We start from the raw sequence: 15,976 nt of genomic DNA, 5'->3' as shown, positions 1-15,976 counted from the left end.
AAATGTGTTGCACAATAAAATTATATAAGGATTTTTTAGGACTAAACTCTACGGGTGATGCTCTGTGAGTGTCTGGTAGGGGAGAAAGTTCTACTCTCCATAATGCTGAGTGAAAATAATGTATTAATCTGACACTGATGTGTGGATTACATGTTGGTATTTCCCTCAGAAAAGGGGCGTCACCTATACTGAATATCGGTGTATCCACCCATAAATTATTGGTGCTGCCTGAGGGGGACAGTGCTGCAGAAGAGCCTGTGCACCACTGCAAAGGTCTTTCCCGTCCCACCTACACCAGCCCTCTGCAGTTTGGCTCAGCACCCCGTATTATCACCGCCCAAGATCACCATCGGTCCAAACCCCACAATTCAGGAGGAACCAGCGTCCCTTTGAGGTTTGAGACTTGGGTAGCTATGAGGACGATGCACAGGCCCCGTGTCCCCCAGCTCAGGCGCATGCCGGTGCCTGTCCTGCCCTGAGGACCTCTGTCCCCGCTGCTCGTGGAGAGACACCGTGCACCTCGATGAAACCCAGGTGTGCTCCCACCAGCTCACCCGCTCCGGGACACCAAGACGCAAGATATCCTGCCGAGAGGGTTTCCTGCTCAGCTTGTGCCGGGCTCAGGGGAGCAGCTCTAAGCGTGGGTTAACTCATGCTGTGCCTGGGGAACAGCGTTTCGGTTCAAATGCACAGATGAGAAACACTTCACATCTGACTTTGAGGGAAAGGGAGGAGAATGCTTTCCTTAGGTTAAAAGAAATATCATTAAAGCATTTAAAAATCTTTCTGTTCCCTGTTTGTTTTGACAATGTTAATTTTTTTCCATTTTTTTCCTGAAATTTTAATTATCTGCAAAAACACTTTCTGCAGCAGTCGTTTCAGTTTTGAGAAAGCTGCATAAACTCTGCTCGAGGCTGATATTTGAGCATGCTCGAGTCCCACATGGAGCGAGAGCGTACCAGGGAGAGATGGATTCCAGATGTTTGCAGCTGTCACGTGGTAACAGTTGATTTTATAAGTAATAGAGTTCCTTGAGTATCTGATTTTGGCAGCGATCTCCACTTTTGTCTAAAGAGAAACTGCACAGGAAGTTAGAAAGTACAAGACAAAGGAGTATTTTTAACTAACTCAGCTGTGAAACTGCACAGAGAGGCAGAATCGGAGGAGCAGGACTGGGACACGCCAAGGGGACTCGCTCAGGTTCCTGTCGATTGGGGCAGAAAATAAATGCTCCTTTCCTTTGCAATCTCTCCCAGCTTCCAGCAGCGAGCGTTTCGCCATGAGTTGTACCTAGACCAGCCCTTGGACAAGTTACTCTCCATGAATTTTGCCTTACCCTTTCCTGGTCCTGCCTGTGGGTGCACCAAGACCACCAGACGGTCCCTGCCATCATTCCCAGCTCCCTCCCCACCGCTCCCTCACAACCCGTTTGTTATTTTTCCTATCGCTGAAGTGACATCTTCTGAGAACGGGGCTTGTTCAGTGCAGGTCCCTTTCCTGAGATGAAAACCAGCTCATTTGCAGGGCTTGGCTGGGGATGCGCTGGTCGCTTTACTCCTCAGTGTGCAGCACTTCCCCAAACCGACACGGCGTTCGTGCAGAGACAGCTTTCACCGTTTAGTCTTGTCCTTGAGCCTAGACTCAGACCTAGTGCTGCTAAGCTGCTGTCCACACACAGATTTTTCTTGTTCTTTTTAAAGATTTATTTTTCCGTGTTTGACAAACTCGGACCCTGCGTATGGCCGTTCAGGAGTAAGTTACGGGGGTAGCTGTGCTTTGCTTTTTTTGAATAATAACAGAGATTTTTCTTTGGAGCGGGCGGTAATTAGCTGGAAACAGTGAGATATATGCACCCGCACATGTATAGAGAGAGGACATTTTAAACATGATTTAGCAGCGTTCCTATACATGCCTGCAGTCTTTGCTTAGGTTAAAAATAGCCGGTCCCCAACCTCCTCTATTACTTCTAAGAAGGCTAATAGCTGCTCTGCCAGTACCTCGTGCTTAACCTGCGTGGCCCTCTCGAAGCGATGCAGAACACTTTCCCGAGCTCCCAAGCGTTCCCATCGGTACACAGCAGCACTGATCCTTGGGTAGTGCTTACACTGCCTCCAGCAAAATGTCTGCAACCTGTCCTGCCTGCGCGTCCACTGGGCCGAGGCTATTAATGTGCCGGGAGAGGCGAGGGAAGGATTTTTCTCGTGCAGGCGCAGGGCACCAAGCACCACCAGAGTTTTGGCCTCGTTGTAGGTAACGCTGCTCCAGTAAAAGAGAATGTGGTTACATGGATTTATGGTAAATCCTCTGAAAAGAGCATCGAAGAGAGGAAGTGGCAGCAGAAACACGCTTCGGAGAAATGAAATGGGGCTTATAACAACGATGGGGCTTTCGTGAAAAACGCCTGTTAACTGAACGAATTGCCCTCTGCAATTTCTGTAATGTTATCTATAAAGTAGGACAAGTTTTTTAAAAAAAAATCAATTATTTGACAAAGAAATAAATGTGGGAGAATAATATTTGCTCAATATATTATTTGCTTGAAAGAAAATGCATTTTGTCAGGGCCAAGGCATTTAAAATACATTAAAATATTTCAATATAAATAGAATGAATAGGTTTTAAAATTTTCCCAAATCGCAAATTCATAACTTCATTTGCATAGGAACTTCTTTTGAGTTCTTTGATTAATATTGTAATGAAATGTACATAAAAGGCACAAGAAGCGTGTAGAAAATAAATCAATAAAGTAGAACTCTAGAAAGGAAAAATGCGAATTACGGGTAACAGAAACTGCAGACAGTGCAGCAATCTGTTTGTCAGGGTGGATTGCTCTTCACAGCACATTTTTAGCTAGACCATCCTGATGTTTAATAAGCTTTTGAACCTTCTTCATCCTCCCAGGCTCGTCCCAGGTAAGCGGGGCTTAGAGAAACTTCGCTGGTAGGTAGCTTTGGGTAAGGCTGGTCCTAGCCACAGTGCTATTTCCACTACTTTTGTTAATACAGATAAATGCCACTGATGTAAATACTGCACAACCTGGATCCAAAACATCGGGTCCATGGAGCCGTGAGTGATGATTTCGTGCATCAGCAGAATAGAAAAATGAACTTTCCCATCACTTGTCTGTGGGAAGATGAACCAGATCTGCTTTTTGGATTCGTGTAGCTGTATTGCCTCTGATGGCTGCTAGGTACGAAAAGGAGTAGCAGCGTTTTACTGGAGAGGAGAATGGGTCTGTGCACAGAGGTGCCATTTTTATGTAATTCCTTCAAAGGCAGAAGAGTTCCTCGGCCACATCCTTCACTGGTGAAAATCACTAAACCTCTGGTAAATGGTATGTACCAGTGGGGAATACAGCCTCTGAGCATCTCTGCCACTCCATCCAGCCTGCTGCGTTGTGTGAAAAATATAAAACACAACCAGAGTTCTTGAAATTGCAGTTGATTTACGTTCTACGTATGTATTTTTAAAATAGCCATATGGGAACAGTGTTCTGCTCAGAAACGGCACGCTTCAGAGCCAGGACTGCAGGTCCATGAGAGAAGGGTTGTTAGAGCCAAACCTATTGCCTGCCCGCGTTGCAGTCCCTGCGCAGAAACCGATGCAAGCACCTGGGGCGGGTAAAGGCCTGAAGGCAGCATGAGCTCGTGCTGAGACCAGTAGTGATGTTGATCTGTTCCTCCGAGTGACAGGGTGGTCCTCAGGTGCTGCTCTCCCAGCGTAGTGCCACCCACTGCCGGAGCTGCTCACCAAGCGCCTTGTGTCATGGTAGCACCTTCCATCATGGTGGTGGCACCTTCCATCGTGGTAGCACCTTGCATGGCGATAGCACCTTCCATCGTGGTAGCACCTTGCATGGCGATAGCACCTTCCATCGTGGTAGCACCTTGCGTGGCGATAGCACCTTGCATCGTGGTAGCACCTTGAGTGGTGGTGGCACCTTCCATCGTGGTAGCACCTTGCATGGTGGTGGCACCTTCCATTGTGGTAGCACCTTGAGTGGTGGTGGCACCTTCCATCGTGGTAGCACCTTGCATGGTGGTGGCACCTTGCATCGTGGTAGCACCTTGCATGGCGATAGCACCTTCCATCGTGGTAGCACCTTGCGTGGTGGTGGCACCTTCCATTGTGGTAGCACCTTGAGTGGTGGTGGCACCTTCCATCGTGGTAGCACCTTGCATGGTGGTGGCACCTTGCATCGTGGTAGCACCTTGAGTGGTGGTGGCACCTTCCATCGTGGTAGCACCTTGCGTGGTGGTGGCACCTTCCATTGTGGTAGCACCTTGAGTGGTGGTGGCACCTTCCATCGTGGTAGCACCTTGCGTGGCGATAGCACCTTGCATCGTGGTAGCACCTTGAGTGGTGGTGGCACCTTCCATCGTGGTAGCACCTTGCATGGTGGTGGCACCTTCCATTGTGGTAGCACCTTGAGTGGTGGTGGCACCTTCCATCGTGGTAGCACCTTGCGTGGTGATAGCACCTTCCATCGTGGTAGCACCTTGCATGGTGGTGGCACCTTGCATCGTGGTAGCACCTTGCATGGCGATAGCACCTTCCATCGTGGTAGCACCTTGCGTGGTGGTGGCACCTTCCATCGTGGTAGCACCTTGCGTGGTGGTGGCACCTTCCATTGTGGTAGCACCTTGAGTGGTGGTGGCACCTTCCATCGTGGTAGCACCTTGCATGGTGGTGGCACCTTGCATCGTGGTAGCACCTTGCATGGCGATAGCACCTTCCATCGTGGTAGCACCTTGCATGGTGGTGGCACCTTGCATCGTGGTAGCACCTTGCATGGCGATAGCACCTTCCATCGTGGTAGCACCTTGCGTGGTGGTGGCACAGCCTTACCAAGCACTGTGGGCAAAGGCAAGGCCATTAATGCAAACGCTTACCAGTGTAAAGCTAGGTAAGGTCGGGAGGAAGACACTTTCAGATACAAAAGTTGCTCTGAGTTTAGCTTCTCACACATGGGTTGTACTTTTAAAAGAATTTATTCAACCTGAAAATTATTTCTCTGCTTATACTGCCTGTGATGGCCTTAAGGGAATAAGTACAACTAGGAGGTAAGGACAAGAGACAAAACAAAATGTGCATGTAAAAAATACATAAAACAATGAATAACATAGAGGATGTCAACTTGATTTTCAGAGATTGCTGTTATGTCTCTGTCCCGAGACATTTGGGAAAGGGGAAGACAAAGTGAGAAACATGCTTTGGGGTATTTTTGCTGTCACCTTGTTAAAGGAGTTGATTTATGATATGCATTTGAACTAGATGGGGCTAGTTTTATTTCAAATGTTTGATAAAGCATGGTATTTTAGATATCAGGAAGGGATAAAACAGATAAGGAAAATCTCAGCTATTTTCTTCTTTTTTCATGTGCTAGAAGGAGAGAGAATTAGGTGAACTGGGACACAAAGTAATTAAAATGGGCAGAAAAAGGAGTTTTCTTTAGAGTAAAATCTAGTAACCTGAGGACTAACATGCCATCTGATGTTATGAAGATGAAGTGTTCAGCGGGCACTCATGTGAATAACTGGAGTATCACGTACATTGGTAAGCAGCTGAAAACGGATAGCGCGCTCCACGCTTCAGAATATATATACCTATACCCCTATATATCTCTGTGTGTATATCTATATATCACTGGATGTCCAAGTATCTTCCACAAATGTGCTGTTGTTTTATTATCCATCCTGTGGGCCTAACACGATCTGCTAAAGCGTGTGAGTGTAAGCTGTCGGGAAGACCCATACAGCTTACAGTGCAGGGCGCAGCGTTGAAAACCACCTAGGTGATGGGCCGGCTGATTGTTTGGATATCATGAGAAAGCTGCAGTTTAATACACTGGAAATAGCCATCTGAAATCAATCTAGCAGCGGGGATTGTGTGCTTGCTTTAATTCAGCCCTGCAAAAGAGGTGGGAGATCCTCGGCACCTCTGTTTGACCCACCTGCGGGGTGTCCTGCCTGGGCAGCAGTGACTCGGGGCCACGAGGGACCTGCAGCTCGGAGGCTGGCTGGGCTCTCCCAGCCCTCCCAGCAAGGCTCTGGCCTCGCTGGAGGTGATGCGCCCACAGATCGGATGCTCCAGTGGCGTTTTCTGGGTGACTTTTGGTGGAATTGGCTCTCTATTACGGATTTCAGTTGCCTGATGCTTCAGCGTAATGGGTCACACTGGAGCAGATAAAAGCAAGTGACGTCTTTCCAACGCACCATGCTCGAAAGAAGGAGATATGTGTTTTCAACTGCTGAATTAAGCAGCACAAAGGGGCACGTTTCAGAGGCCGTGTGCTTTTCCCAACCAGAGGCAGGAAACGTACAACATCCATAACTGAAATTTATTTCACCTCTCTAGTCTCCTGCAGCATTATGGGATTTTTTTATTTATATTTTTTGCTGCTCTGAAGGGCAAGCTTTGGTAATGCTTTCTGGTGCACGTGTCAATGGTGTCATGTCTACTGCAACAGCCTTGAGAAACTGCAGCAACCAATATCATACTAACATGTTATCCATGTTTGATCACTTTTGAGCGCTACAACAAAATAACTACAAGCAAACAAGACAAAAAAAACCCGCAGCAAGTAAGTTAAAATCCCTGACAGAGTTTGCCTGTGTAGCCAGGGTCACATTTTGGGTGTATATTAGGAAAACCCAAACACAGAAACCCTGGTCATCGTGTTCAGTTTTTTTCCCCATGAGGACGGGAGCAGAAAAGTCATTAGTTTCTGGCTGGTGGGACCAGCAAGCTCTCGGCTGGGGGGTGCACAGGGGCACGGTCAGAGCCTGCCCTGCCTGCTGTAATCACGCCTTGACCACGCCAAACAACCCGCAGAGGGGCAGGACGAGGAAAATGCACGTCTGCCAGGGTTTGCTTCCAGCACCGCACAGGCGGTGGTGTGAAATGGTGATATAAATCCCAGGGATTCTGGAGGTTGTAACGTGAAATTCTGGCATCAAACTGGAACGGGTCAGGAGTCAATCCCATGCACCGAATCTAAACTTGCACCACTATAGCATGCAGCAGTTTTGTAAAAATAAATGCAGAGTGTGGCAAACGACACAGTTCCCTGTGGGTTTACTGTTTTGGATGCGGGCAGTTCAGGCTTAATGCTGAAAAGGCGATAAATGTGATTTTCTCTAGCCTTTCCCTTCCTGCAAGCCTCATGAGCAGTCAGTCCTCCTGGCAGCTCCTCCGGCTCTTGCTCATGGCTCCAGCCGAGCCCGGCGGCGGCGGGGCGAGGAGCACCCGCATCCGCCGACCCCTCGCTGTCCCACCAAGCCGGCATGCTGACGATAGCGTCTCCTTTCAATATCCAGGTGGAAAAATAACTCCGGTGTCAGCGGGGATTTGCTGACAGGCTGGGCAATACGCAGCAGCAGTGGACAGTCACTCTCGGCCGCAGACGGTTCCTACCACACTCAGCCAGGGTGTCGTACGGACACGGTCCTCAACTCCTTATCGCTAATAACCTCCTAGGTGACACCACGTTCAAGAAATTCTGTGTTTACTGAAAAAAAATTATTGGTTGATGAATAGAGTATAAAAGGAGGGCAGAAGGGCGATGGCATATTAATACTTTATAAGGTTAGAAAAAGCCATAATGACTATCTAGTCTGAACTCCTGTGTAAAACATGCCTGGGGACTTTTCTATTTGAACTAAAGCTTTAGGTTTAGAAAGAAAAAAATACCCCTTCAAATCAAAAGATTTTTCGGTCTTTTTCAGTGGTTAATAACCTACACCACTAAAAATGTGCTTTTAATTCAAACCTGAATTTGAATCTTGCAGGCAGCGGGTTGCACATACTTTCATCTGCCTGACCAGGGAGCCCTCTATTATCACATTTAAATTCCAGAAGTAATTAGAGGCTGCGAGCGAATCCTCTCTTAACCTTCTTTTCGTTAAGGAAAACAAATTGAGTTCCCGGCGTCTTTCATTATCAGGCAAGCTCCTCCATCGTCCCCGTGGCTCTCCTCTGAAACCACTCCAATTTAACGATTTCCACCGCGGCCGGTGGACGTTGCCTTCCACCTACCATATCCAGGGGGTCCTGGCTATGGAAAAATCAGTTCAGAGTAATTCCCATTGAAAACAAAGGAGTAGAAAGTTTCTCACTGCAAGATGTTTTTTGTGTCATCCTGGTAGATTTTGTTATACAACTGGCTGGAATCAGCAGCCCCGGCAAACGCGTGGTTTGCACATGTCCCTGCGTGTGTCCTGGTCAGAGACCCGTTAACCGCACAGCGAGAGATGCCCACCGCACGCAGGGGGCTGGAGGCGAGCAGGGGCTCCCTGCGTTGAAGCCCTGAGCCGTGGCATGGGACCGATGCTGCTGCTTGGGGGGGGTTATTGCCCCATGGGAATAACCCGGAGTCATCCACAGAAGATCCTGAGAAATTTCCCATTTCCTTGACTCTGAATGCTATATTGTGGCAAAACAACCACACAGAGAAATGTAAAAGATGAAAGCTGAAAGCCAGTGCAGCATGTGTGAAAGAGGAATAATCCGATGTGTAACTGCGTTGGGGCTGCAGTAGCCGGCACGGAAGGTCACGGTGGACGTACATCGAGGAAACGTAGGACTACATTGCAAAATCTATATGGATTAAATTGATGAACGCAGCTTTGTCAAAAGCCCAGCAGGCTGCTGTTCTTGGTGCAGCACTGGTCTGGTCTCCCTTGGCATGGCGTCAGGTCTTCAAACCATTGCCTGTGCAGGGTGCTGGGGAACGGCAGTGTCCCAGGGGTGTTAACAGGAAAACGAGCCCAGGGAAGAAAGGCTTGGAGCTCTACTAAAGGCACTCAGTTTGGTTAAAGATAAGGCTGAGAAGCAAAACCACCTGTCATCTGGATAGATCTGGGCAGGGCCGTCAGCGGGCTGGTTAGGCACCATGGCGTGTGTCCAGCCGGAAGGCACTGCTGGCACGCGCCGGGGACAGCCGTGCCACCTCTGCCTGCCAAAACTATCGCTGTCGCCCCCGCAGCTGCAGTCAGCTCCTGCATCGTGCACAGCCTTCTGCAGCTCTCCAGTCACGGGGTTGTTACTACTGGGAAAAGATGAGGCTTTGCTTTGAGTCGCCTGCCGCGCTGGTGGAAGTCACAAGTTGCAGGTCACGCGCGTTCGCACCGGGGAGAGATCGATTTATAAATTAGTCGAGGGGAAATATTCCTCTCTGATGTGATATGCTGCGTTGTGCACGGAGGAAATACAACGTCAGCCAGCCCCAGGCTCGTGCATTGTTGTCATAGAGACCCTGTAATCGCAGGTCTCTCGAGGAGCTATAGGGATATCGGTATATAATGCACACCACGGGTCGCAACGGCACATCGAGTTACTCGGGTTCATGCGGGAGGAAGGCTGAAAGCAGGGAACCCGCTTGTCATTTAAAATGCAAATGGCGCTATTAAAACCAAAAGTGACTAAAAGTAAGGAAAGAGAGGCATTAAAATGAAAATGAAGTCTCTCAAATTTGCTTTGATATGATGATACAAGCTGAATTTTGATCGCGGTTCTTGTATCCCAGCAGTAATCCCCAGTGACACAGAGAAACATGGGGGGTTTTGGAGCCTTTGGTACAGCTCCGTAGCACGCTGGGGCTATGTGGATTTAGGCCAAATAGAGATTGGGCCTTTATGTTTATGCAGGAAAATTAATGAGAACGTTTGAGAGGGTAAATTTTACGTCCTGCAGATCTGCTCGGGCAGGTTTCCACGCGGACTTTCCCCCGGCGCTTGGGGTGTCACAGGGCTGCTTGGGCGGCTGCGGGAGGGATGCAACCACCCTCACTCCTTTTGCAGAAGCACGGCAGGTTTAAGACCGATGTATTCAGGTGTAGCCACCTCGGATTTTAGGTGCCGGGTATTAGGCACCTTGTTCTTATATCCTGGTGCTAACCGGCACTGAAGGTTTTGGGAAAGGCAGCTGCTAGTGCTAGATTTTGCAAGAAGAGCCTCTCCCTCAAATAAAGACATATGTTTTACAACATCTGCTGGCCAAGGGGAACATAAGGGGAAAATAATGCAGTACGGGATAGCATATTTTCATCTGTCATCGGTCCTAAAATCTCCATCCCAGGAAAAAGGCTTTAGAGTTAAGCAACGTAAAGTAGTAGATGGCAGGAAAAAAAAGCAAACTCTGCCCTCGGGTGCTGAACTAGAGATGGTGGCAGCCCCCACCAGGGAATCGTGGCGTGTTTTGTGGGCGTTTGTCTGTGATTATGATTTGGTTATCCCAAGAACTCAGCAGGAAAGAGGATGTTCTCCAGGGACTCAAGGTCCTGAATGAAAAAAAAGAAAGAAAAGGTGAAGCCTGGAGCTAATTCACGGGCCAGCCTGGCTGGCAGAGAGCCGGGTGCGCTGGGCATGGGGGCAAGGAGGAAAATCGGGGGTGGCTGAAAGGCTGAAGCTGAAAGTCTGCTTTGCCAAGAGGTCCGACGGAGACGGCGTGAGCGTGCGCCGGCCAGCACTGTCACTGCGTGGGGACTTTCTCATCCCAACGAGTTTCTTAAGGAAATTTTGGGGAGCGGGCATGATTTTGCAGGACCCATGCAACACATCATTACCGGTAAAACAAGCATGCCTGCCTCCTTTTAAACAAAGTGGAAACACCTTGGAAAAGGAATATGACTTCAGTGGGAAGCAAAGGGAGAAGGAGCAAGGGGAGAGGAGCCCCCAGACCTCGTGTCTCTCCATGGCAGCTCAGGCATATATTTATCCTCCTGCATCGGAGATTTATCCTCCTGCTCTGGAGATGGTTCTGCTCCTCACAAGGAGACCCCCAGTTACTGCAGGTCTTTGGGGAGGACCCCAAAACCAGAGCCACAGGGAAGCCACCGTCGCTCAGCGAGGAGCAGCCACAAGGTTGCATTAGGGCAAACAAGAGGAAAGTCAGGTCCGCTGTGCTGGATCTAAAAATAGAGAGAAAAGTTAAAACATAAGATATACCCAGAATTGCAAAGAAATGAGAAGGAGAAAATTTGGCATTGAAGAAGAGAAAGTGGAAAAAGTGTAAAGAAAAAAGGTTTCATATTTCCAGTAATAGAAAAAATGCATTTATTCACATTCCACTGTAAATGATACAGATATTTATCAAGTGATTTATTGAAGTATCTGTCTGTTGCCAGATAAAGTACCTGCAGTAAGGAGGTTTGGTTGCTTGAGCTTGAAGTGAATGCCACGCTTCAAAATCTGTGATAGCTGACGTCTTAGTGAGCTGCTTAGAAGTCCTCATAAACTGAAACATGTAACATTATTTATATAGTACATATTGGTACAGCGTGTTATAGCAGAGTTTATAATAATTTATTAGGGGAGAAAAAAGCTATCTCTATTAATAATTGATTCATTATAAATAATGTATTAAGAAATGCTCCTTTGATTTAAAGCCCATGCTGTTAATGTATGCTAAATTCTGGTGTATTTGACAGCAATAAATCCAGGGAAATCTTGCACATTTGCATCCCATACCTCACTTCTGCTCGCGAACCGCGGAGGGCAGGTGGGAACCTCACTGAAAATGATGTTTTTTTATGGGCTTGCCAAGGGAAATGTGGGTTACGAAGCGGAAAGGTGCGGTGCCAATGAGACCTGCAAAAAAAAAAAGGGTTCCTGTTTTACACCGTTAAGAAAAGATGCATTTTGCAGCAGAAAAGGTTCACCGGAATCGCCCCCTTACAAATTGCCCTACTTCTGTGTTTACAGACATAGCAAGATTTTTCATAGCTGAAACTCAAGCACCTCTTACTTCTCCCTTTTACTAGCATATATGTTCCACGTTTACATTATAGGGATAAAGCAGAAATGAATGAGAGAACGTGAGAAAGTGCGTTACACTTTTCCAGACGCTTCCTGAAAGCAGCTTTCTCATAAAAACTGATACTTTAAACATTACAGATCTCTGGTTATGTCAGTAAATATTGACAGAAATTTGTCAGCAGAGATTATGAGTCAGCTCTGGCCTCGAATTTACAAAGCAACTTTTCATTCATTTATTAAAAAAATTAATCCCCGTTAGTTTATAAAGCACAGGCTCGGTGCAAGCTGCAAGAGCAGATGGAGTAATTTAATGCCTTTAAACTGTTGGACTGGTGACAGGTAGGACGCAGCGTTGGAGCAGAAACCTCCATCTGCTGCACGCATACCTTCGCAGCAAGGCGACGCTGAAGGAGAGGTGATAGCGCAGGCATGAAATTAGGGACTGCAGAACGTTTCTGGGGCCTGAGCGTATTAAAAGAGCAAAGGCTGCGGGTCGTGGTCCACAGAAATCAAGAGAAAACTATGTCAAGCAGCAGGCCTGGGTCACAATTAATAATAAAAGGGCTATTTTGTGTCTGAGCTCTCTTCTGTGTCCTGGTGTCACAGAATAAAATAAACTTGGGTGGTGAAAGGAAACAGAAGTGTCTTTTCTGGTTTTTCCTCATTTTGCCGAAAGACTGGTTGGGATCTAACACATCCATGCTGCTGGCTGTAATGCATTAGCCTAAGAAACTATGATGCTGAATTTTTACGAGACGTCATATTCGCCCAGTGTTCGTAAGAGATCGTCGTTACTTAAAACGGCATTTTTAAACCATCTGACTAAACCCCCTTCTTTTCTCTTTTTTCCGTGTTCTGTGGTATTATAATATAACTTTCCTTCCCAGTCTCCCAGGGCTGACAAGACTTTAATTTCTAATTTAAAAAGCAAGAGATAACATTTATTCTTAGAAAATATGCTTGGCTGTAAGTCTGTAAGACTTCTTCATACAAAATGAGAAAGGAAAAGGGGTAAAAGCAACTGTTCTCGTTTCTAAGACATTTTCCTATAAAACACGGGAACATTTCTTCCTACATGGGTTCAGCTGATGAATTCATCACCTCTGCACTCCCATAATTTGCAAATGCTGGTCTGAAACAGAGGGTTACCAATAAAACTCTCCCCAGGGCTGCAGCAAACAGCCCCTGCGCTGTGCGTGCCACCGGTGCCACCGTCCCTGCCCTCTCGGCTGGGCTCCGGAGAGGGGGAGCATAGACGGGTATTGCAATAACACCTCTTTCCTCCCTGGGGCTGCCAGACCCCCAAACTCTCAGCCTGGTCCTCAGGCCCACGCTAACCCCATGCTGAAATCTCAGGCATTGCAAGAAAATGCAGTTTAGGTGGTACTGGTAGGGGAACCCTTTGAAGGTTTCTTACTGCATATATATACTGTAAAAAAAACCAAACATATATATTCCTACTAATATTGTTTTCTTATCAGGAAGAAAAGATACATATCAGGGATGATTATCATTTAACTTCCATCTCCTTTATTAATTTATGATGGGTAATTTGGGATGCACAAGCACTTATTGCCAAAACCCAGAAACAGACACTTCCCTCGTAGGCACTAAATCACTGCTCCTGGGATAATTAAGGTAGTGGGAGCATTTATCAAGCTTTTACCAAATTTATGGCCCCTCCCTGAGGTCTCTCCTCCTGTCTAGTTTCCTGTCCCTGGGTAACGGAGAAATCTGGCCTCGTGGAACAGGTTTCCCCAGGGCAGAGCAGCGCCGCAGCGGTGTGGGGGCTCTGGTTCAGCCGTGGGGTACCGCTTCGTCTGCCCTCCTCGACTTCGTTTAACCTCCTTCGAACCTTCGTGTGATGCCCTGTGCCAGCGAGCTCCAGGGACGGATGGTGCCGACGAGGGGATGGGGGCACGGGGGGTACAGCCCTCCGCTGCAGGCAGGGGCTGGCATCCCAAACCAGGATCCAGGAGGAGTTTTGCAGCTGTAAGGCGTGGGGAGCGGGGCAGCTCAGTTATCAGACGGGAGGAACGCCAGCACCTCTTCCTGCAACGTGCCCAGCTACGCTGGGTCGAAGTTATTGTTTACGCTAACTTTTTTGGACGCGATATTCAGCGCTAATAGAAAATTCTCCCTCACCAATGTTTTCTCCAAAGAAAAAAACACTTTTATGCTCCAGCAGGCTTTCTGCAGAAATTGCCTACCTTCTCTCCATCAAAGACTTGAAGGAGGTTTCTGCTCTCACTCCTGTGCACGGCGCTTGCCCTCAGCACGGGGAATCCCCAACCGGACCCCACAGCGCTCGGCCATCCCTCCCCATCCCGAAATTTCGGAGCCAGCAGTTCCAAACCACAACCAGCTCCATTTGAGGTCTTGCCCACGGATTAAAATAGCTCCAAGAAGCCAATAAGGGAAATGTAATCTTAAAGCCCAGGACCTGGCAGTGTAATTTCCATTGGAAATCAGGTCTTGGGAGCGGCCGGCTGGCAAAGCCACGTCCCCGGGGGACACGCCGGGCTGTTTGTTCCTGTAATATTCTTGCTATTGATTTAAGGAGAAACAAGAGTTGGTTAATTATCTGTGGCTGTGCTTAGCTTTGTTTTGTCTCTGCTAATGGCTGGGGCTGTTGTGCCTGTACATTTTAATGGCTTTCAGATGCCAGAGGTCTTATTATAAGCCCATGCCCCATACGCAGACCACCGGCAGAAAACAAACTTGTTGCGGCTTTGAGGTTGCAAATACCAAAGAAAACGATGCCGCCTCCCCCACCCTGAGCCCCCGACGTGCATATCTTTGTGAAGAACTGCAGAGTTGTTTTTATATCAGACGAGCTTTTTTCCCAACGTAGTTACGGACCGCTGAAGAACTGAACTCGTCCCTGCGCAGGTACCTCTCTAAATAATTAGACGTATAATATTTCCACAGCTGTGCACTGCCAGATGGCTCTGCTTTTTTAAGCTTAAAGTAACTTCCTTCCTTTGCAGGGAGAAAAGCCAACTCTGTCAAGCCCTATAAACTCTTTCTTTCAGGAGCAGACACGTCCCGGAGACCTGGCTTTGAACCTGGAGAAGAAGAAACTTCTCAGGGATGGAGCAGCCACCAAGTGAGCCCCGAGCGGGGTCAGGCAAGTGCGTGGGAAGGTCCCCGGTCCGTTTGCAGGCGATGGTGGTGATGGCTGGCTGCAGAAAACAGAACTACCCTGCCGACCAGGACCTGGCACTTTCTTAGGGTTTTAAGAGAAAAAAAACATTAATAACATAAGCGTGGTAATAGTGGCAACAATCCCCACAGAGCACAGGCTCCGTGTTGAGCAGGTAAATGCTTCGAGGGGAGGTTTCCTACGTGCACTGGCCTGGCCCCTTTGTGCTTCCCATTGATGGCTGCTAAGTAAATAAATAATTTCCATCTCCAAACTGATCTGCTCTGTGTTCTGAGCTGCTCTGAGCGTATTTAACTTTTCAGAGAGGGAGCAGCTCCTGCAGTGCTGGTGCACAAATGCTATCTCCCGGAGCCTGGCTGGGACTCCGCAGGCTCTGCGGGTAAAACAAGCCCGGCTTTGGGAAGCCATCCCGGACCCTGTGCATTGCCCAGACCTAGGTCAGGGCGTAAGTGGGGTGGCAGAGCTGTCCCCGTGCCGAAGCCTTCAGCTCCCTGGGGAAAGCATCGGGCTCTCACTGCTACAGCACAGCACGTTAAAGCTGTGTCTAAATAAGCCTCCAAATCCTGCCTTGGCCATGTATTACAGCAATATTCAACCGGCAGCTCTGGACGTAGCAGGTGCCCACCCTGACCATGGCCGGATCCTGCGCGCCATGCCAGCCCTAGACACGCCAGACACAATGCTCAGCCCCTCCTAACAAATTGCCCTCCAGCTCCTCCTGCTGCAAAAGCCTGGCAAGTAAATGTCAGGTTTTTTTAATGACAATTACCTCTGCCATGGACAGGAGTGTATAGGCAGAGCAGAATTACTGTCATCTTGGCTTTTTCAACCCCAGCTCATACTCGTAATAACTGTTAGCTCCCCAGCACAAAGGCCTGTTCCCTTTTTACAGCTTTGGATGCACCTTTTCCTATATTACATCCCTGGAGCTTTGCAAGACAGTTCAAAACACAGACTGGATTTTACATGCCGTTTCACATTCCTGAGCCGTGTCTGGGAAACTCGGCATGAGCGGATGATCAAGAGCGTGCTGTCAAAGATGACATCGAGCAGAC

The 15,976-nt window shown here is 48.1% G+C and overlaps 1 protein-coding gene across 1 annotated transcript in view; it reads left to right on the top strand.

Moving 5' to 3' along the window:
* Positions 1–5,482: 5,482 nt before the first annotated feature.
* RND3 (Rho family GTPase 3) overlaps positions 5,483–15,976 on the top strand; it is a 135,367-nt gene continuing 124,873 nt past the window's right edge. The window contains exon 1 of the mRNA XM_009273173.1: positions 5,483–5,555. Coding sequence (XP_009271448.1) covers positions 5,483–5,555 — 73 coding nt within the window. The remainder of the gene's footprint in view (positions 5,556–15,976) is intronic.

Source organism: Aptenodytes forsteri, unplaced genomic scaffold (assembly GCF_000699145.1).
Source record: "Aptenodytes forsteri isolate BGI_AS27 unplaced genomic scaffold, ASM69914v1 Scaffold174, whole genome shotgun sequence".
In the NCBI taxonomy this organism is placed as follows: Eukaryota; Metazoa; Chordata; class Aves; order Sphenisciformes; family Spheniscidae; genus Aptenodytes; species Aptenodytes forsteri.
This window is presented reverse-complemented; position numbering and strand designations above follow the sequence as displayed.